We start from the raw sequence: 21,691 nt of genomic DNA on the forward strand, positions 1-21,691 counted from the left end.
CATTCCTTTTGAGTGTCAGCCAGAAAACAAGTCACCTAATCAAATTAAAGGGAGAAAGGCATCACTAGTTGGGTGAACAACGTTATAGTAGATGTTAAATACATGAAGTTCTTGAGCCCATCTATTAACTTTCAGTGAAAGGAAGACCCTGCTGTTTTTCAGAAGAAAAATTATGAAGTCAACTTGATCCCAAGGTCTAAGCCCAAGTTATTTGAGGCTCCATCACAGCAGGAACTCAGTCACAGTATGCATTTTCCTGTCCTCTTGGAGATGTACTGAAATGGTATGTGGATAAAAAGCCATAAACTAGATGAGACCTGTGCTTGGAAGGGGCTTAAGAATACTTCTCCCTGGAGGTAGGGAGATTGACCTAAATAACCTTTTGACCTAAATCACCTTTTGAGTTTTTAAATACAGCCCCAAAATTCCAAGCATTTGCTTAATTGATAATTTTTTAAAAGGTACTGAAATAATACTTTATATATTTTCTAGACTTATGTAGTTTAACAATTCTTATGGATGAACATACATTCTCTAATATTAGAATTTGACTCATATGAACTATACATTTTTTCTATGTGAAGATTTGCCAGTATCATCAGATACATGTTTGAAGAAATTTCATTAGAAGGAAATGTCATAAAATCTTGGCTATATCAAGTTTGAAACAACTTCCGGGTTCAGGTATTATGTAGTTTAACAGGATTACAGTATTGGGATATCATAATTAATGTATAAATGAATTAAAAGACATTTTAACTTTAATTAAAATTAAATTAAATTAAAAATTTTAATTAAATAATTTAATTTTAATAAATGCCAAAAATGTATCTCTTCTGTTCTTCCATCCCAACTGGAATAAATAAATTAAGTTTATAATACTTTAAAAATTATTATTCTGTCTTCCCCTGGTTGTTATGGCACTTCACCACCCCCACCCCTACCATTGCTTCCACCTCTGTCTCTCTGGCTATTTTTTTCTCAGAGCCATTCCTTCTCAGAGGCAAAAAAGACTCCTGGTATTCCCCCAGCGTTCTGTTCATGGCCCTCTTTTTCTCATTCTATATACCCTCCCAGGCGATTCTATGTACTCCATGACTTCAACAATGTGTTGCTTTCCAAATTTATGTCATCACCCCAGCTGTAAAACCATATGTTTAATCTTTTTCCTGAACTTTTCCATGTAGATTTTTCACAGGAACTTAAAAATCCAAAATTGAATTAATTAACAAATTCAAAATTAAATTAATTCTCTTTCATTGAAAAACCTACTTATGTATGCACTAACACAACATTCACCTAATCACATACATAGAAAATTGGTAGCTGTCCTTGAGTTCCATATGTATTTTATCCCTAAATCCACATGGGGACCTAATCTTACCAATTTACTTGTCTCCTTCATACAATCTCTCTTATTTCTCTTCTCTTTTTTATCTTTTACATTCCTCCTTAAAACAGCTGCTTGTCATTTCTTGAGCTCAGTTAGTCTCCATTCTTCCTTCCAGATTACTAACTGATGAAGAACTAACACAGGAGAGAGATGTAGATCAAAATATTAAGTATTAATTTTATTTAGGCTGTCTTGTGAAAGCTGTGTTTGAGAATGGTTGAGGTTTTCTTTCTAATCCTATTTCCTCTTCCCTTACACTGATCTGGAACTTAGAAGCCCGCCTGAGGAAAAGGTGGATCTACTGAACAAACTGAGGGCACACTTGCTCAGGGTTCTCATCCTGCCTCCCAGCCCATGGAGCACAGGAGAGAGAGCACTGGAGAGAAACAGGCTTCCACTGCAGGTGCTGGACTCTGACTCCGACGTGCTTAACATGTGAAAGCAGCAGAACAATACGCTATCCCTTACTTGTACACTATCCCCTACTTGAGGACCTGCAGGTCTGAGAAAAAAGAGATAGGGCCACGTATAACCAGAAACCCTTAAATATGTCCAGACGTGGAGGAGCAAATGGAAGAAGGAGAGAGAGCACTTTCTCATGGGAACAGGGATGGAAGTTACTTTACTCATAAGGAGCAAGGGTACACATTCCTAGTTGTTTTCTGGGTTTTATACCTTTAAGCCAATTGGCTGCTATGCTCTAGTAGACTATGGCTACTTCTTGGAGAAGAGACCAGATGAATATTAGTTTAGTCTTGCTGTCACCTTTAGGAAACCATTCCCTCAATACCAGTTACTGTTACTTTGTATATTGTCCTAGGACCAGTGGTAAGCAGTTGAGTTTTGGCTGCTGAAAGGCACCCAAAGAGAAACACCTTAGTTCAGTAACAAAGGCCTTGCTAAAAACTCACCCCCAATCTTTTTCTCATCTTTACTTACCTATAGTATCATTGTCCAAGATGGCATGCTCTTGATTGTACGACAGACCCAACAACAGTACAACTGCCTCCCAAATAATACAATGAAAAATGCCTTCTCATTATTAAATTCCCGGAGAGAAATTGATATTTTTTTCCTTAAAATAAGATAAAATTCTGCCTTTCCATTCTACAATTCTCAGTCATATGGTCCTTCGTCAGTTAACAGATTAGAGTTCAATTTCCTTTCCAGCTCCAGCTTGAGCCATCTTTCCTTAGAAAGAGTTTGACTGATAGTGTATTTGGGTTAATGAATATCTTTTTGCCATCTCTTTTAGTCTTGCCCTGTTATGCTTAAGATATGTCTTATATCTCTTGTAAATAGCATATAGTTTTTTTTAAATTTAATCTGGAACCCTTATATTTTCATTGGTATAGTTAGTACATGTACATTTAAATATGCTGTGATTATTGATATTTTTGTATATATTTCTATTTTGTTTTGCTGTTTTTCTATTTTTTCTTCTTGCCTTTTCTTTGGATTAGTTGAAGAAATTTTTCTTCCTCTCTTCAGTTTTTTTTTTTTAAATATTTTATGGTTTTCTATTGAAGCTATAACAAATTACCACCAAGTTAGTCACTTAAACAATACAAATTTATGATATTACAGTTCTGTCAGAAGTTCAATCAGATCTCATCAGGTAAAGATCAGGTGTTGATAAGGCTGCATTTCTCTTGAGGCTCTAGGAAAGAATCGATTTCCTTGCGTATTGCAACATCTTGAAGCCATCCACTTTCCTTGGTTTGGGGCCACCTTTCTCCATCTTCAAAGCCACCAGTAGCATGCTGAGTCCTCCCCACACTGACATCTCTCTGGTTCTCTAAAGCTAGTAAAGATTCTCTGATTTTAGGGACTCATGTGATGAGATTGGGCCCTTGGGAATTAATCCAGAATAATCTCTACTATCTCAAGGCCTGTAATCTTAATCACCTCTGCAAAGTCCTTTTTGCCAGGTGAGGTAACATAATTTATAGGTTCTGGAGATTATGATGTGGATATCTTTGAGGGGTAGTATTATTCTGCCTACTATATTCTCTGTTGCTTTAGAGGTTATGTGATTTTTATACTTATTCTTTATTGGTTAGGCTTGAAATTTTTTCATGTATTTAACTTAAAGTTCTATAATAACATGGCTCTCTCCCAAGTCATACAACAAGTTTAGGACACTTTGGCTCTAATTTCTCTTAAACCTTACATAGTTTCGTTATTGTTGTTGTTGTCTTTGGACATTCAGTTTTTTTTGCCTGCATGTTAGACATTCTTTTATTTATTTGTTTGTTTATTTATTTATTTTGATAGAAACAATATTTGCTTGGATTTACCTAAACATTTGTTCACCAATTCTTCTTGCATATCAACCTGTCCTTTTAGAATAATTTCTCTTCTTGTTATCCTTCATTTCTTCATTGTAAGCTACCTGTTTCTTTTTAATTTGCACATGTTTTTTATTTTACCCTCTTTCTTTAATGGTACTATTGCTAGACACACAATTCTAAGTTGGTGGTTACTGACCAATTTTCTTTATTCCACTTTTCTGCTATTAGTAGTTTCAGAATTATGTACTCTATCAATTTTTAACATTTTTAATATATGCAATTAAGGGTATAAATTTCCTTCTAAATACTGCTTATAATCATATCCTATTATTTTTGATATGTATTTTTTATTCAGTTAGAAATATTTTTTACTTTCTTAGTGTTGTCTTCTTTGGTTTATTATTTATTTAGAATTATGTTTACTTCCAAACATATGGAGATTTGTTTATTCTCTTTTTGTATTGGAATCTAGCTGAATTGCATGTGTCTAGAGGACATATTCTTCATGATTTTTGCCTTTCATACTGGTTGAGATTTGCCTCTGGCTTAGAATAGTAAATTATTAATTAGCTATGTGTGTTAGAAAAGAATGTTTAGGCCAGGTGTGGTGGCTCACGCTTGTAATCCCAGCACTTTGGGAGGCTGAGGCAGGTGGATCACTTGAGGTCAGAAGTTGGAGACCAGCTTGGCCAACATGGCCAAGACAAGAGAAACCTTGTCTCTACTAAAAAATTACAAAAATTAGCCGGGTGTGGTGGCATGCTTCTGTGGTCCCAGCTGCTTGGGAGGCTGAGGTGGGAGAATTGCTTGAACCTGGGAGGTTCAAGTGAGCTGAGATGGCACCACTGCACTCCAGCCTGGGCAACACAGCAAGACTCCATCTCTAAAAAAAAGAAAAAAAGAAAGAAAGAAAAGAAAAGAATGTTTAGTCTGCAGTTGTTTTGTATAGTTTTATATATTCATCCATTAGGTAAAGTCTGTGAATTGTGATGTTCAAATCTTTCACATATTTACTAATTTTTGGGCAGCTTATTGTATCAATTGCCAAGGCTTTGTTAAACTTTTCTAATGTAATTATCATTTGTCTATTTCTTCCTATAGTTATGTAGTCTTTATATTATAATTTTAAGGGTATGTTACTAGGTGATTTAAATTGTTATATCTTCTTGGTAAATTGAACTTTTTATTACTATGAAGAGACCATCTTCATCTCTAGCAATGCCTTTCACCTTAAAGTCTACGTTCTCTGATATTAATATAGCTGCACTGGCTTTCTTTTGGTTAACATTCGCATGGTATACCTTTTCCATTCTTTTTACTTTAGATTTTCAGTATTCTATTCTAAGTATGCCTTTCATTAGTTGTTTTTGTTGTTGTTGTTTGTTTGCTTTTTGTATCTTTTTTTTCCTTTAAGTTCTGGGATACGTGTGCAGAACGTGCAGGTTTATTACATAGGTATACATGTGCCATGGTGGTTTGCTCTACCTTTCAACCCGTCATCTAGGCTTTAAAATCCAATCAGATTATCTTAAAAAATTTTTTTTATAAATACAATTTTATAACCTGCATCTACTATAGAGTACTTATTTGTAATGTAACTACTAATATACTTGGCTTTAACTCTGACATCTTATCCTGAGCTTTCTTCTCCTGCCTGTTTTATTATCTTACTTTTGATTGATTGGATTGCTTGAGGATTTTTTCATCTGCTTTTATTTCTGCATACAGTTAGTGTTTATATTATAAACTACAACATATGTACTTAACTTGGTAAAACTTAAATCTAATTAATATTTTCACCTTCCTTCTTGAAAATCTAAGAATCTCAGAAGACTTTAGCTCAATTTTTGCTGGGATTTTTGCTGAATTATATGCTGTTTTTGTTGTGTATTTTTTTTGTTTTTGTTTTTGTTTTTCCATGAACCTAATGATTTACTATTATTGTTTTATGTAATCAGTATTCATTTAGGTTTCTTCACTTTTTGCTTTTTATCCTTTCTTTTATCTGAAACATTCTGTTTGTGATGATTTTACCTTTGCTTAAATTACATTTTAAAAAAGTAATTTCCTTTTGAGTATGTTTATTAATAGAAAACTCTTTCAGTTTGCTCTCATCTGAAAATGTCTTTATTTCACTTACATTCATGAAACTATTTTCTTATCTCTGTTGTATCTTTTTGTTTTTCTGTGCTTCATTCTGAATTTGCTTTCTTCTGTCAAACCCTTTATCTAGTTCTCATTTTTATTATTGTATTTTCATCACAAGATATTCTAATATTTTCTTTTTCAGATCTACTTATTCAGTTTTGTAGCTTATAGTTTTCTATAGCCTGATAATATTTTGTAACTTGTCTTTTAGTCCTTTAACCATAGTTTGCACAGATATTTTAAAGTTTTTATCTGATTATTCTAGTATCTGAAGTATTTGTGGGTCTCTCTTCTGTTGTTTCTCCTGGTTTTCCCTCATGTTGGCCTTGTCCCTGTATGTGTGTATGTGTGTGTGGTTATCTTTCTGTATGATTGCCATGTGTGTATGTGTGGGTGTATTGCATATATGTATATATTATATGTGTCATATGCATTTTCATATGAATTATTTGAGGTACAGGATGACATTACTTTCCTACTAGGAGGGAATTAATTGTCTTTGCTTCTTTTTCCCAGAGGCATTAGCAGTCGGTATAACTGGTAGTTCAAAAATTGTAAGTTTTGAGACTGCTTAGATGATGTGAACTTGTATTGCCATTCAAGACTTGGTTGTTTTTGATTCACCCTAAGGGGGATGGTGTAGCCTTTGGGCCCAGATTGGTTTAGGAAGGATCATCTCTTGGGTTCTGTTACCCTTTCCCAATGATGTATTACAAAGCAAAGTTCAGAGTTTCCAGATAGGCAATGCTGTCAAGTCAAAAACAACTTTTATTCTTACCTTTCATTCTTACTTTTTTTTTTTCACTTTTGTCCCAGTAATTATTTATGATCTAGTCAATTTATCTTTAATTTTTAAAAGATTTTTAAAAATATCAACTTTTTTAGTTTTTGGTAGAAGAATTGTTCTGAATAATTTTGCTATTGTTGCCAAGCAAAAGTCTTGACTCACTGAATTTTCCTCCAAATTACAGGTGCCTCATTTGAGACAATCTTCCTTTATCCATGGGGCAGATACACATGTTATGCTTGTAAGGGAAGCATGAGAAAAACCAAAAATTTAGCCTTGATGTTTAGAATAGGTTTTTATATACTTAAGACAAATATGAATACCTTTTAGAATAGTTACATACATTAGCATAGATGAAAGTTTGCATATTTATTCTTTTTGGTCAATGGCATTTGAAGAGTCCGTAGCACTGTGCTATCTAAGACGTTATTACATAGCAATAGCACTATATACTATCTGGGACATTTATTGTATACCAGTCAGTCATCTGTCTCAAAAATATGTTTGCTGCGATTTTTGCTCAGAACCTGATGAAGACATTTATTGCATAGCTCTGTGAGAATTGTTTTTTTTCTGGAAATCCATATTCTGGGTTCGTGAAGGCTGGCCAAACTGTTTTTTCACAAGAAGTAGTTACTGTGTATTGCTAAGAAGTTTTAATCTTAAATAGTGGTTTTTATAATTTTTTGTTTTCTTTGGAGAGTATCTCATGCTGCATCTTACAGTGCTTGCCTCAGCGCAGGCAAGAGGATTACTAAGTGGTAGATTGTTACACTGATGGCTCTCAATGAATCATACCTCGTGGTTTTCTCTCATAATGACGCTGAGCTTGACCACGTGACTTGCATTGGCCAAAGAGATGTCAGCAAACATGACTCAAGGGGACACTTGACAATTGCCTGTACATTGGTTGCTGTGTGGTGGTATTTGAAGAGCCCTGGTCTAGCTTCCTTAAGGACCACAGGAGAGAAAAGCCTAGTTGTCTCAGCTGAGCACAGCCCCCAGCTGGTCCACTAGCTGAATACAGCTGTGTGAATGATTCTTGGTAAAACCACTGCACAGCCTACCTACAGAACCTTGAGAAATTGTTGTTTTACACCACTACATATTTGGATGGTTTGTTATGCAGTTACAGATAACAGAGATACTACTGATATATCTTTGTTGCCCTATTGTTTCTTCATGTGCTATCGTTATTTTGAAATTAACACATATAATGCCTGACATTTCTCTTATTTTCCCTCCAAAATACAATTTACTATTACTTACTGAAAAATTAAGCAGCAAAGACATGACAGAGGAATTTCTTTAGAGTCATTTATCACATAATCAATCTTTTGTCTCTAGTAGGCATTTAAGAGAAAATCAAATTACATTTTAAGCTGTTTGTCAATTTTAGACTTTTCACATTGCTTCTTGTTTATAGACATTGATGACTACTGCCATGTTTTATATTTTCTTTAACAGCCATGGTCAGTGAAATGTTCTTCCAGAGTTGAGCATAAACAGTTTATAGGTTAGTTTGGTTTAAAATATTTAAATAATATGAATTAAAAAGTGAAGAGTTTTAAGTGTGTTTTCAATGAAGCTAGACAATATAAAGTAATATAACTGACTCATCTGCTTTAAAACAAAGAAAAGCATTATCTGCTATAATTTGTAATAAACACACTAAGATGAACACTTTCTTTTGTTATTACAGTTTTAAACCTCAGCCATAAGCTATATCCAATTTAAGTAAGGATATTTGAATTTTATCCTGAGCTAACTTTGTCTTATTGGTGAAAAAAATCCAACAATGAAAAGACCAACCATTCTCCTTTTATGGATTCCTTGAATTAATGCCAGTGTTATAAGAGCAATTGGAAATGCAGAGGAGAAAGTGGCAGCAACTCTTTATCACAAAAGCAGAATTACTCCAGCTAATATAATTTTTATATTGCGTTTGCAAATAATATTCTTGAGAATTTGGTGATGATGCCCCTTTTTAATAATATTAATAGTAACATTATTTGTCACGTGGAAGGACAGACCTAGGAGTCTGGTGAGCTGGGTGTTTTGTCCTGAGAATGCTGCTGACCGGTTGTGTAACCTCTGGCATGTTACCTTGGTAGGCCTAGTTTCCTCATCAGTAAAATGAGGACCCTCAGGTGATCTTCATCTCCAAATTGCTCTTAATTCTGAATCTTCAGAGGGGGAGAGTGCATTGTTCTGATGTATCCTCTTGGAGAAGAACATGATTTTAAAAGTTAGCACGTTGTTACCAATTCATATACATTGTTGTATAAGAAGACATTTGATTCTTCATGCAATCACCCATGTTATGAATAAAGAATCAATAGAAGAATATATAATTATTTCCAAATCAGTGGTGAACTGACTAGATAGCATACATATGTTGAAGTCTAAGAGATCAGAAACCAAGCTCATAATATATTTAATGCACTGTTTTAGAGATTAGTCCTTTGTACAAAATGTATTCTAAGAACTGGAGATTCTAAATGCCTGTGTTTTCTGATTCGGATACATTAAAAATAACAATTTTAGTGCTTTTTTTCCTAAACTTCCCCCCTCCCCCAAGTTTAGTATCTAATTTTGATGTTCATGGGAAAAATACTACGCTTACTTTGTATAAGTTTTTAAGGGATGTCTTTAATACACTTTTCTATATAATTAATTTCAAATTTTGATGATCTAGGATGATTGTTGAGAAAACTACTGCTGCTTGGGAATTATAAATAAAAACTGTTGATCTCGTTTTATTTTTATTTGCAAACTTATTTTTTGTTTCCTTATAGAACACTAGCCCTAATTAAACCAGATGCAATATCCAAGGCTGGAGAAATAATTGAAATTATAAACAAAGCTGGATTTACTATAACCAAACTCAAAATGATGATGCTTTCAAGGTAATTTTTTGATCATTTTCAGTTATGTAATGTCTGATTACTTTTTAAAAAATCATTTTCTATCTTTCTTGTCATTGTTTAAAATTTAAAAACCTCCTATTGAATGACCAAGAATAGAATAGTAACCTTACCAAAATGGGAACTGCAGGAGTTCATCTAGAATGTTACTGACAAAGCTGGCCCCCAAAAGATGGGATCTTTTCCTGTTCAGTGTCATGAAGCCTATACACAAAACCGAAAGTGGGTATCAAGTGCAGGCTTTATTCAGTGTCCATGGAATTGAGAAACAGGAGCGTGGCTCACAAATCAACTTCTCAACTAGAGAAGGGTGAGGGGGTTAAAATAAAAGGATTTCTCTAATAAAGGACATAAAAAGCAAGAGGAGCAGCATGCATTTCTTTTCTGGAAATTGGTGGTGAACTTCCATCGGTTTCACAATTGATGGTGAATCGGAGTGCTGCTTTCCTTTTTGTCTTTTTATGGCCTCTTCCGGTCCTTGTCATGGTCATTTTCAGCTGTCATGGTGCTGGTGGGCGTGTCATATAGTATGAAAATGAGATTATAATGAAGCCCGAGGTCTTTTTGATGTCATTCGTTTGCCTATCTCAGTTCTAACCAGTCTCAGCTGGTCTGGTTGTAAAGGGAACTTTTTATTGCAGAAGTCCCGTTTCTTAAAGATCAGCAAAGTTAGGACAGGGTAGAAATTCAGCTGTCATGTAGTCATTACACCAGGTAACAAAAAGGAAAAGAAGAAAGAAAGAACAATAAGACAACAAGTAATCAGATGCATAAATAACCACTGAAGTCTCAGTAATTAGGAGTTGTCAAATTATGCATGCCTCATTTAATTATTATTGTCTTTCAAAACCCCATCCGCTTTTATAACACCAATGCTTGATAATTATAATCTTTTCTTAATATATAAGGATAACACACTGTATAAAATTAATAGATGAAATTAATGTCTGATTATTTTTATTTGACAAGAGGATGTTATTGTTGGGATTTCCAAAGATGATGCATTTGGAAATGTTTACATTTAGCTCTTCTTTTATAAATAATAGATAAATATACCTATTTATTTTTTACTTAGATAGGTAAATATACCTATCTAAAAAGCAATCTAACCCATTTAACCAGATATTTTCTAAGTTATTTAGTGAAAATAAGACTTATACATTCTATTTATCCCTTTCTATGATGAAGTAAGTAACTCTAACCTCGTGAGAGTGGCAAGGAGAGTATTACCAATGTACAAACAAAGGATAGGGAAAACCTTCTCTTCAATTTTTTTAGAGATCCTTTAGAAAAAAATCTAATGATTGTTCCATGATATTGGACACCTGTTTTAAAAAAATTTTCTTATCAAGTAAACAAAGCAAAGACTGAAACATTCTGGAAGATGAAGAAGGGAGATGAGTATAGGGCAGAGGCCTTTGTTTCCTGGGATCACACTCTGGTTGGCTGAGTGTGACACAGAGTGTCTCTAGGGACAGGAATGTAGCAGTTAGGCAGATCTGGCTCCAATAGTGTTCTCATGTTTCTCCACTAGTTTTTGTTTGTTTTTGATCAGCTATCTTCTTAATGCTTCAATAAATCATTTATTTCTGGATTTATTCCATGGGTCAGTTGCATTTTTGTTTCTGTGAGAGCGGGGACAGTGGGGAGCAGTAGACATTCAAGTCAGCTTCAATACATCTGATTCCAAGAAACTTGAACACAATACCCTCCATTGTACCCTGACAATGACATGTTTAATTGGAATATTTTCCTTTTGTATGATCTCCTAGTTTACATATTTTCTAGAGAGAGAGGAGGCTTACATTTCAGAGCACAGTATTTAGACCAGATTGCTTGTAACTGTGCTACTTACTAGGTGTGTGACTGAACAATTTACCACTGTGTTTATTTCTTCGTTTGCAAAATGGGATTTATAATAGTACCTGTCTCATAAAGTTGTGGTGAGGGTTACATGAGTTTAGCGTCTCTATACTTCCAGTGTCTGATGACTTGGTATCCAACTTCCTGTGGTAAAGATGCTGCTTGTTTATCATAATGGCCCTATAGCACATGAAGAAAGATGCTAAAACCAGTGAACACTTCAAGAGCACCATAGGGTGTACATTTGCTAGTTTCTTTGAAATCTTAAATCTTGTTAATTCCACCCATGCCTTATGAAACACTTCATTATTTGGAGTACCACAGATGCAAGCCCTTCTAATTACTTGTTAACACACCTATTCATTTGTAGTTATACACTTCCTTTTCTCATAGTCTTCTGAACACAAATCTCTTACCAAATCATTTTCACTCACCCCTCTGGAAATCAAGTTTCATTGTGAACAAATATCCCTATGTCCATAGTGTCTTAACAGAGTGTATCCTTGCCCACACATTTTTAGTTTAGTTGAAATCTGACCCTTCTCCAGGGACATCCCTTTCCTTTTAGCCCTGTAGGCTGCTCACTCAGGAATGTTTCTTGTGTCACAGGGTCATGATATAGTGTGTTTTAGCTCTCTCCTAAAAATCTGTACTCTTCTTCATCCTTAGAAATTCATGTTATTTAGTTGTTTTACCACCCACTGAGCCTCATTTCCATTCTACAGTTCACCAACTCCACATTTGTTAAAGATTTGGACACTTTGTTTGTTTAAAGTTATAGTCTCCTTCTATTCCAGTGTCTCCTGACAGTTGGGATGACTTCAGCATCTCTGTGAGTGATCATACAGGGCTCTGTTCTATTTGCTTTCCCATCTCAGTGACTGTCACTATGATTTCGATTAGGTATTCCTCCAGAAACGTGGTCTCGCTTTGTTGCCCAGGCTAGTCTTGAACTGGCCTCAAGTGAGTCTCCTGCCTTGTACTCCCAAAGTGCTAGAATTACAGGCATGAGCCACTGCATCCAGCTTGTTGTATGTTCTTTTCTTTACAATTTTACTTGAGTAGTCCCATCCATGTCCAAATGATCACCTACCACTTATAGATGAATTCCAAATACATCTTCAGCCTTGACTTCTCTCTACAACTGTCAATCTGAAAGTGATCCTAGATTCATCTTGCTGCTCCCCCATTCTTCATACCTACCTGATTTATAAATATTTTTACTTCTGCTTTCTGTATATCTCTGGGAGCAATACTCTCCTTATAATTCCTATTGCAGCCCCTTAGTTTAGGCATTTTATAGACTCATATTCAGGCTTTCAAAGTATCAAAATAGGCTACTGACTGATTTGTCTACTTCTTGACTTACTACCTTCTATTCCTTGATGGCTCATTTCCCACCTAAAGATTGCTCCATGCCATTTTCTTATTGCCACTACAATGAACCTTATAAAATGAAAATTTGAACATGTTACCACTCCCTTCCTTAAATCCATCAGTGGTTTCCCATATGCATGAAGAAATGGACAAGCAGACAAGCTCTTTGATGGAGTATACAAGACTCTTAGTCATCTGGACTCACCTACTGTAATAGCTCTAAGAGGATACTTAGGTTTCAGTTCCCTGAATATGTTGTGCTTTATCCCATCTCAGTTCTTTTGTACATAATATTGTACTGTCTTGAATGCTCTGCCTTGTCTTCTGTCTAGTCCATTCCTATTCATCATTCAGAACCAACCCAAGTGTCTCATGGAAACTAATTCCCAAGAAAACTTAACTGCTTATGTAATCATTCATATCAGTTCATGTATTTTTATTAGTATGCTGAGCTTGGGATTTCATCCAATTTATAAGCTAGGAAGTTACCTGTAACTCTTCCATGGATGTTAGCAGATGACATGAGACTTCTGGGTCAGAGACAAAAGACTATTATGGTAAAGCAAGCAGCATGAGCATCGTGTTTATATTGGTTCTCCTTGCCTCCATATCCTGTAGGAATAAAATGTCCTAAGCCCAGGTGTATACTGTGTTTGTAGAGGATGGCATCACAACTGAGGAGGAGTGAGCTTGGGTTACCAGCTGTTCCATTAGCAAGCAATAAACAAGCCTACTCTTTATACTGAAGAGAGGCTTTACCTTATCCCTCAAGGTTGCTTGTTGCAAACACAATCCTGAGAAATGACACTGATAAAGATCAGTCAGGTCCTTGCATTCTTGGCATACCCAATAAGACAAGTTAGAAGAGAGAAACTCACCTGGAGAAATTTCTCACAATGTATGCATCTTTTCTAAAATTGTTTGTTCAAATGTCAGTTCCCCCATGATGCAATATCCAGAAGATAGCTGCTGAGTTCTGTATGACTGTATTTCTAGTTCTTGGATCAGTGCCGCAACGAAGGTAGGCATTAAGTAACTATTTCTTGAAAGGGTTAATGGATAGATCCTTGTGAAAGAACGATTAGTTTCTTTATAAAAACACAACAAAACATAACAAAACAATAACAAAAAACTTCTCTAGATAGTGATTCACTTGTTAATACCTATCTCCTTCTAAACCTTTTAAGCAAAGAATTAGGTAAGAATGATGGGAAAACATTTATGAACTCTCATCCTGGTTTCAGTTTTAGATTTTGAATGGAGATAACTATGGAATCAGGGACATGTTGGATGAAAACAATGAAGCATTTTTAGTAATGGATTGAGGTTTTTCTTTTCAAGGATGTTCAAGATTATGGTTGTTTGTTTTTTCCTTTCTTGTAGTTCAGTTTTTTTTGTGTTTGAGAAGTTTAGAATTGGTTGTTTTAGTATTCTTCTGCTAACTCTTCTAATTTATTCTCCATGTGAGTTTTTCAGTCATTCAGTTTTACCCCAGTTTAGACTGTGATGCAATATGTACATATCTCTTTTTTTTTGTGAGTTTTTCTATTTACCCTCTGGAATGTTGTTCTGCAGTTAGTAGTAGCAAGAGCATAAGCAGTCAGAAATTTGCAGAGAGCTTTGGGTTCAAATCTTCTTGTCTTGTCCTTACTAGCTTTGTGAACTGGACAAGTTATGTAACCATGCTAACTTTATTCTTTTCAAATGTAAAATGAAGGTGATCACACCTATTTCAATATATTGTTGTAAGGAATAAATAGAATAATTTAATCATGGCTATAATTAACTCTAGAAAAATTAGATTTTTTTCTCCTTTCCATGTCTCAGGATGAATTTTATTCTCTATATTGGCATTACGTATTTCATAATCTCTTCATAGCCAAATGAATGTTTAAGTACATTTGGTTAGAATGAGAGTATGTGTGATATAACTTGTTATATAAATTCATTTTGTAATATGCTGATAAAATCTTAAAAGCATTGCATATCAAATTAATTCTCGAGCCTGAAAGGTTGATTCTTTGCTAGGGAACACTTTCCAGTTTTTTTTTTTTCTTTTTTTTTGAGACGGAGTCTCGCTCTGTCGCCCAGGCCCGAGTGCAGTGGCCAGATCTAAGCTCACTGCAAGCTCCGCCTCCCGGGTTTACACCATTCTCCTGCCTCAGCCTCCCGAGTAGCTGGGACTACAGGCGCCCGCCACCTCGCCCGGCTAGTTTTTTTGTATTTTTTGGTAGAGACGGGGTTTCACCATTTTAGCCAGGATGGTCTACTTTCCAGTTTTAAAAGTAGTTAATGTTTACATATATTTGTCACATACTGTTAACCTAGTTCAAAGCCTTTAAGAAAACTACACAGTTTTAGGAGAGTCACCCAGTTTGCTTTAAAAAAAAGTTTTTTAGAGTTTTTGGCTAATCAGTTTAAAGTGCATTCTTTTATTGCCTGTGTAGATATTCCTTAGTGGTAATATAAATGTAAAAAGTAAATTCCTGTTACAATTAATAAACTCTGAATTCTAAATGTTTCCATATTCTCCCCTTTTTTGGTGATGTCAGTTAAAGCATTAGTAACCAATAAAATAAAAACAAATTAAGATACATAATTTCTCAGGTAGCTTTTAAAAACACGGCTGTATAGTCTTTCCTTTGGAGATACCTAGCTAAGAAAAAAAGCTGTAAACATTAAGTTAAAATTCTAGCCTAAACTCTTAAGTGTAAAGCCTGTGGAAAAAAAAGTGACAAATTTTTAATTAGAAGATGGCTTTGCATTTTTTGGCTGCAACTTATTTAGACTTTAAAAAACAAATATTCTCATTGGTCAAATATTAACCTTTGTTTCTAGAATGTTCAGGATGCTGTGAAAAAAGATAGATAAGGCCAGGTGTGGTGGCTCACGCCTGTAATCCCAGCACTTTGAGAGGCCGAGGTGGGTGGATCACCTGAGGTCAGGCGTTTGAGACCAGCCTGGCCAGCGTAGTGAAACCCCATCTCTAGTAAAAGTACAAAAATTAGCCAGGCATTGTGGCACACACCTGTAATTCCAGTGACTTGGGAGGCTGAAACAGGAGAACTGCTTGAACCCAGGAGGTGGACGTTGTAGCAAGCGCCAAGATCGTGCCACTGCATTCTGGCCTGGGTGACTCAATCTGAAAAAAAAAAAAAAGAAGAAAATAGATGATATATAACATAAGTAGAAAAGTAAATATTGCCTCCTACATTAATTTTTATTTACATCGCTATTACTCATACTTACAAAATATTTTAAAAGAGAGGCTTTGACAGAATATTTGGTGAAAAATTATTAATTAAAATATAAATTAGTATAGATTGAGAGGATTTTATCTTTATTTTATTAATGTAAGCTAAAGTAATGTGTTTTCTTTTATAGTTCTTAACTATTGTCGTTTTGATTATTTTATAGGAAAGAAGCATTGGATTTTCACGTAGATCACCAATCAAGGCCCTTTTTCAAGTAGGTCCTTAATTTGGGGATTAGTGGCATATAAAGGAGGATATCCTAGAAAACTATGGATTTACATTTTTAAAATTTATTACATGAGAATAATCTGTCAGAAGGGCCATAGCAACATCTTGCAACTGCACAGAATTCTAAGAATTGCATTCTCTGTCTTTTTATTAAGAATTCCTATATTTTATCATTAAAAATCTTAAACTTTAGTTAGTTGCAAATAGGATGATTTGTTTACATTACAACAAGGATAACTTTTAAAATTTTTGGCTGATTAAAAATGGAGTGATAATTATATTTGATGTTCAATATTTTTGTTATGCTTTTGTGTTTGTGGGGCTTTTAATTTTTTTACTTTGTATTTTTTATGTCAACTTTTACTTTAGATTCAGGGGGTACATGTGTGGGTTTGTTACCTGGGAATATTGTGTGACGCTAAGGCTTGGGGTACAATTGATCCCATTACCCAGGTACTGAGCATAATACCCAATACTTAGTTTTTCAATTCTTGCTCCCTTCCCTTTCTCCCACTCTAATAGTCCCCAGTGTCTGTCGTTGCCATCAGTAGACATTATTGTCTATGAGTAGTCATTATTTAATTCCCACTTATAAGTAAGAACATGTGGTATTTGGTTTTCTGTTCTGTGTTAATTTGCTTAGGATAATGGCCTCCATTTCTATTCATGTTGCTGCAGAGGCTATGATTTCATTCTTTTTTATTGCAGCATGGTATTCCATGGTGTATATGTACCACATTTTTTTTATCCAGTTCACCACTGACGGGCGCCTAGGTTGATTCCATGTATTTGCTATTGTGTATAGTGCTGCAGTGAACAGGCAAGTGCATGTATCTTTTTGGTAGAAATATTTATTTTCTTTTGGATATATACCAGTAATGGGATTTCAGGGTCAAATGGTAGTTCTGTTTCAAGTCCTTTGAAAGAACTCCAAACTATTTTCTACAGTGGTTGAGGTACTAATTTGCATTCCCATCGACAGTATGTAAGTGTTCCCTTTCTCTACAGACTTGCCAGCATCTGTTGTTTTTTGACTTTTTTTAAAAAAGGATTCAGCTTCTATTTTAGATACAGGGGGTACATATGCAGATTTATTACATGGGAATATTGTATGATGCTGAGGTTTGGAGTATGGATCCCATCATCCAGATAGAGAGTATAATACCCACCAGGTAGTTTTTCACACCACCTGCATTCTCTCCTCTAGTAGTCCATCGTGTCTATTATCCCCATATTTGTGTCCATGTGTGTTTAATGTTTAGCTCCTACTTGTAAGTGAGAACATGCAGTATTTGGTTTTCTGTTTCTGGATTCATTTGCTTAGGATTATGGCCTCCAACTGTGTCCATATTGTTGCCAAGAACATGATTTTATTTTTTTATGGCTGTGTAGAGTTCTGTGTTATATATATATATACACCACATTTTCTTTATCCAGTCTACCACTGATGGGCACTTGAGTTATTTCCATGTATTTGCTATTGTGAATAGCACAGCAATGAGTGTATGAGTGCATGTGTCTTTTCGGTAGAATTTCTTTTCCTTTGGGTATATACCCAGTAATGGAATTGCTAGGTCAAATGGTAGCTCTGTTTTAAGTTCTTTGAGAAATATCCACACTGCTTTCCACAGTGGCTGGAGTAATTAACATTGCCACAACAGTGTATAAGCATTCTCTTTTCTCTGTAGTCTTGCCAGCATGTTTATTTTTTGACTTTTTAATAATAGCCATTCTGACTGGTGTGAGATGGTATCTCATTGTGGTTTTGATTTGCATTTCTCTGATGATTAGTGATATTGAGCATTTTTTATATGCTTATTGGCTGCTTGTATGTTCTTTTGAGAAGTGTGTATTCATGTCTTTTGCTAATTTTTTTAGTGGGGTTGTTTCATGCTTGTTTGATTGTTTAAGGTCCTTACAGATTCTGCATATTAGTCCTTTGTTGAATGCATAGTTTGCGAATATTTTCTCCCATTCTATAGGTTGTCTTTTTACTCTGTTGCTGATGCAGAAGCTTTCTGTGCAGAAGCTCTTTAGTCCCACTTGTCAATTTTTGTTTTTGTTGCCATTACTTTTGAGGACTTAGTCATAAATTCTTTCCCAAGGCCAATGTCCAGAATGGTGTTTCCTAGATTTTCTTCTAGGATTCTTACAGTTTGAGGTCTTACTTTCAAATCTTTAATCCATCTTGAGTGAAGTTTTGTATATGGTTAAAATTAGGGGGCCAGTTTCATTCTTCTGCTTATGGCTAGACAGGTATCCCAGCACTATTTATTGAATAGAGAATCCTTTCCCCATTGCTTATTTTTGTTGACTTTGTCAAAGTTCAGATGGCTGTAGATGTGTGACTTTATTTCTGGGTTCTCTGTTATGTTCCAGTGATCTATGTGTCTATTTTTGTACCAGTACCATGCTGTTTTGGTTACTGTAGCCTGTTGTACTTTTAAATTATTTTGGTAGTCTTGTATACATAAAGCAATGTTCATGGAACCCTTCTATTTTAACTAAATAGTTTGATATATATTTTGTTCTTTGACATATAACAAATAATATATGTTACAGTGAATCTATATATTCTTAATATTTGACATGTAATTAAATTTAAGTGAATATTTTGCATACTCATGTTACTGTTGACAGACAAAGAGTGTTTACACTTCTAATAAGAAAGAATGTTGTATCAGCCAAATGAAATGGCCACAGTAGACATGTTATCTGATATCCTGCACTGAGTAGTGGGTTTTTAAAAAAAATTTTATATAAGAAAATTATTATGCTATAGATTATTTCAAATCAAGCATTATAAAATATTCCTGTCTTGTTAGAATAGCCATATAAAATTTTCTAGAAAATTGGTGGAAATTGTCTTTTGGTATAAACTTTGTATATGTTTATAGAATTGAATTACAACTCCTAGTCTAATGATTTATATATGATTTATGTGCAGTAAATTTTATTATAAGAATGGATTAACTAGTTGCCTGTTAATGAGAATGATGTAACAATAGACTAGGTGAAGTAATTGCATGAAACAGTATCTATGATCTGGCACATCATTCCCTGTATTGTTACATGCCATATTCATAGGCTTATTTGATTGTGTGTTTTGAGAATTCTGTATTAATAGGGCATTAGATTGTAAGTGTCTTGAAGGGGGGATTTTTTTTATGGCACAGAGGCTGATGTTGTAGGTAATGATTAAATGCTTACTGAGTGACTAAACATGGTTTGCTCCCTTGATTTGGGTTTTTTTAATCTAATGGTTGGTCTTAGGGGTTTTGTTTGTTTTGGCATCAAAGGTTTGGCAGAAAGTGTATAAGGAGGCATTATCGACTTCTTAGGGTAGAAGATAAGAATACTTTTTTGTACATACTATTTCTTAGAAATATTCTTCAAAACGAATGGGAGTGTTTTAAAAAGGAAGTACTGAGGGGAGGTGACATATAACATGGTACAGGGTGGAAGGAAGTGTGTAAAAAATAGTCGTAAGTTAGTGGGCACAAAACAGCCTGTCACACTATGCTCCTTTCTCCAGGAGGGTCTCTTCTCTCTACTTCGGATGAGAGAAAAACATGGGCTTACTCTAAAAAGTACTATGTCCCTGCTTAATACAGTCAGAGGGAGGATGTCACTTATTTCATAGTTAAACTTGTCATTGCATCCTGTACGCATATAAAAGTAGAAAATAAAATGAGGTATTGTTTTTTATACCTTGGGGGACTGTGACTTAGTGCTGGGTTTTTAATCAAGAACCTATGCATAAGCTTTAATAATTTAATACAGAAATAACCCAGAGTAGTTTTTACACTAATAAAAGGATATTTCTTGAAGCCTGCTGGTTGTTTTTTTTTTTTTTTTTTTTTTTTAACTCACCAAACCAACTCAGTGTTTATTGGTTGAGAGAGTTCTTTGTCAGTCTTTGAATTCTAATAGTTTTACACAAAAAATAAATAAATTCTTTCTAAAAATATGTTACAAGGCATCCATCCCTGTCATCAGTTTGTATATTGTGAAATTGTACTTGACTGCAGTGGTAAACACATGTAAATAAAAAGGAAAATCCTCTGTACCTGTTAGAGCACTGGGAAAAGCGTAGGTCAACAATATGCATTTTAAGTCATGAAATAGTCTTAATTTAATAGAACAGTGATTTTTCTGCTAACAGTAATTTGACATTACTAGTGATTTGAAGTGAATTGAGCCACTGCAAGACAGTCAATTTATGAAAAATTTCTCCTGCCCATGTAAAATTAACTATTCTCAATGGTTCTAAGATTATTAATATTCATGTCTATGTTGAAATAATCCAATTTAAATATATCCTGTTGTTAAGACAGATAACTAGGTTGACAGAAAAAAGAAGCAAACTAATCTTCTATCTGTTTTGCAGTGAGCTGATCCAGTTTATTACGAGTGGTCCTGTTATTGCCATGGAGATTTTAAGAGATGATGCTATATGTGAATGGAAAAGACTGCTGGGACCTGCAAACTCTGGGGTGGCACGCACAGATGCTTCTGGAAGCATTAGAGCCCTCTTTGGAACAGATGGCATAAGAAATGCAGCGCATGGCCCAGATTCTTTTGCTTCTGCGGCCAGAGTAAGGAGTTTTAAAAATATTTTAATTCTCTTCTAATTCTTTTAAATGTTTTATATGAAAGTAAAGCATTTCTGTCACTGGTGACTTAGGGTGGATTTATGCCACTGATCTAGTAGTAGAGAAAATCTTTGACATTTTGCCTAGTATCAAATAGTGTTTCAGTATATCTCCTTTGTGAACTGGTAACCTGATCATGATCAACGTAAGTTTTCTCCAATAAAACACTTCTCATCCTGTTTCTTGTTCCAAAGACTTAAATTACTGAGGCTCCTAAATGTTTGAATTATTGAATTCATGTAAGAATACCAGTTTACGGCTAGCAGATATTAAAAAGAAGATATAATTGGAGATATTATAAAGAAGATATAATTGGAGATATTACCTTTTGATTCAGACCTAACACTGTACTTTCAAGCTTAACATCTTATTATTTTCCTATATGTACCTAGTGTTTATGAAAGTTTCTCTACTCCTTATTTTTAAATCCATATAAATAAAGCATTATATTGGATTTATGCTGAGGTTGAATTAATGAAGTGTAAGTTTATTTTTAGCATTGTGAGAAGTGTCTCACTTAAAGTAGTTTTTAATCTGGTCATGTTTGCAATGAAACAATATTAGACAGTTTTATAATTGATTTCCTTCTTTTTCTTACCATTTCATCAGCAAGTCCCTTCAGCTCTTTCAAAATAAACCCTGAATCTTATCATTGTGGTCTAAATCACTAATGTATTTTGCCAGAACTGCTACAATAGCCTCCAAATTATTTTTTCCTCTTTTCTTACACTCAATTTATGAAAATTTTACCTTGCCCAAGTACAA

General features: G+C 34.5%; 1 protein-coding gene across 3 annotated transcripts in view; it reads left to right on the forward strand.

Moving 5' to 3' along the window:
* NME7 (NME/NM23 family member 7) overlaps positions 1 to 21,691 on the forward strand; it is a 218,374-nt gene that overhangs the window by 40,336 nt on the left and 156,347 nt on the right. For all 3 annotated transcript variants that reach the window (XM_050784788.1, XM_050784797.1, XM_050784787.1), the window contains exons 4-6: positions 9,421 to 9,531; positions 16,207 to 16,257; positions 20,662 to 20,869. In XM_050784788.1, the coding sequence (XP_050640745.1) occupies positions 9,421 to 9,531; positions 16,207 to 16,257; positions 20,662 to 20,869 (370 nt within the window). The remainder of the gene's footprint in view (positions 1 to 9,420; positions 9,532 to 16,206; positions 16,258 to 20,661; positions 20,870 to 21,691) is intronic.

The sequence above is a fragment of the Macaca thibetana genome, chromosome 1 (genome assembly GCF_024542745.1).
Source record: "Macaca thibetana thibetana isolate TM-01 chromosome 1, ASM2454274v1, whole genome shotgun sequence".
NCBI classification, from domain to species: domain Eukaryota; kingdom Metazoa; phylum Chordata; class Mammalia; order Primates; family Cercopithecidae; genus Macaca; species Macaca thibetana.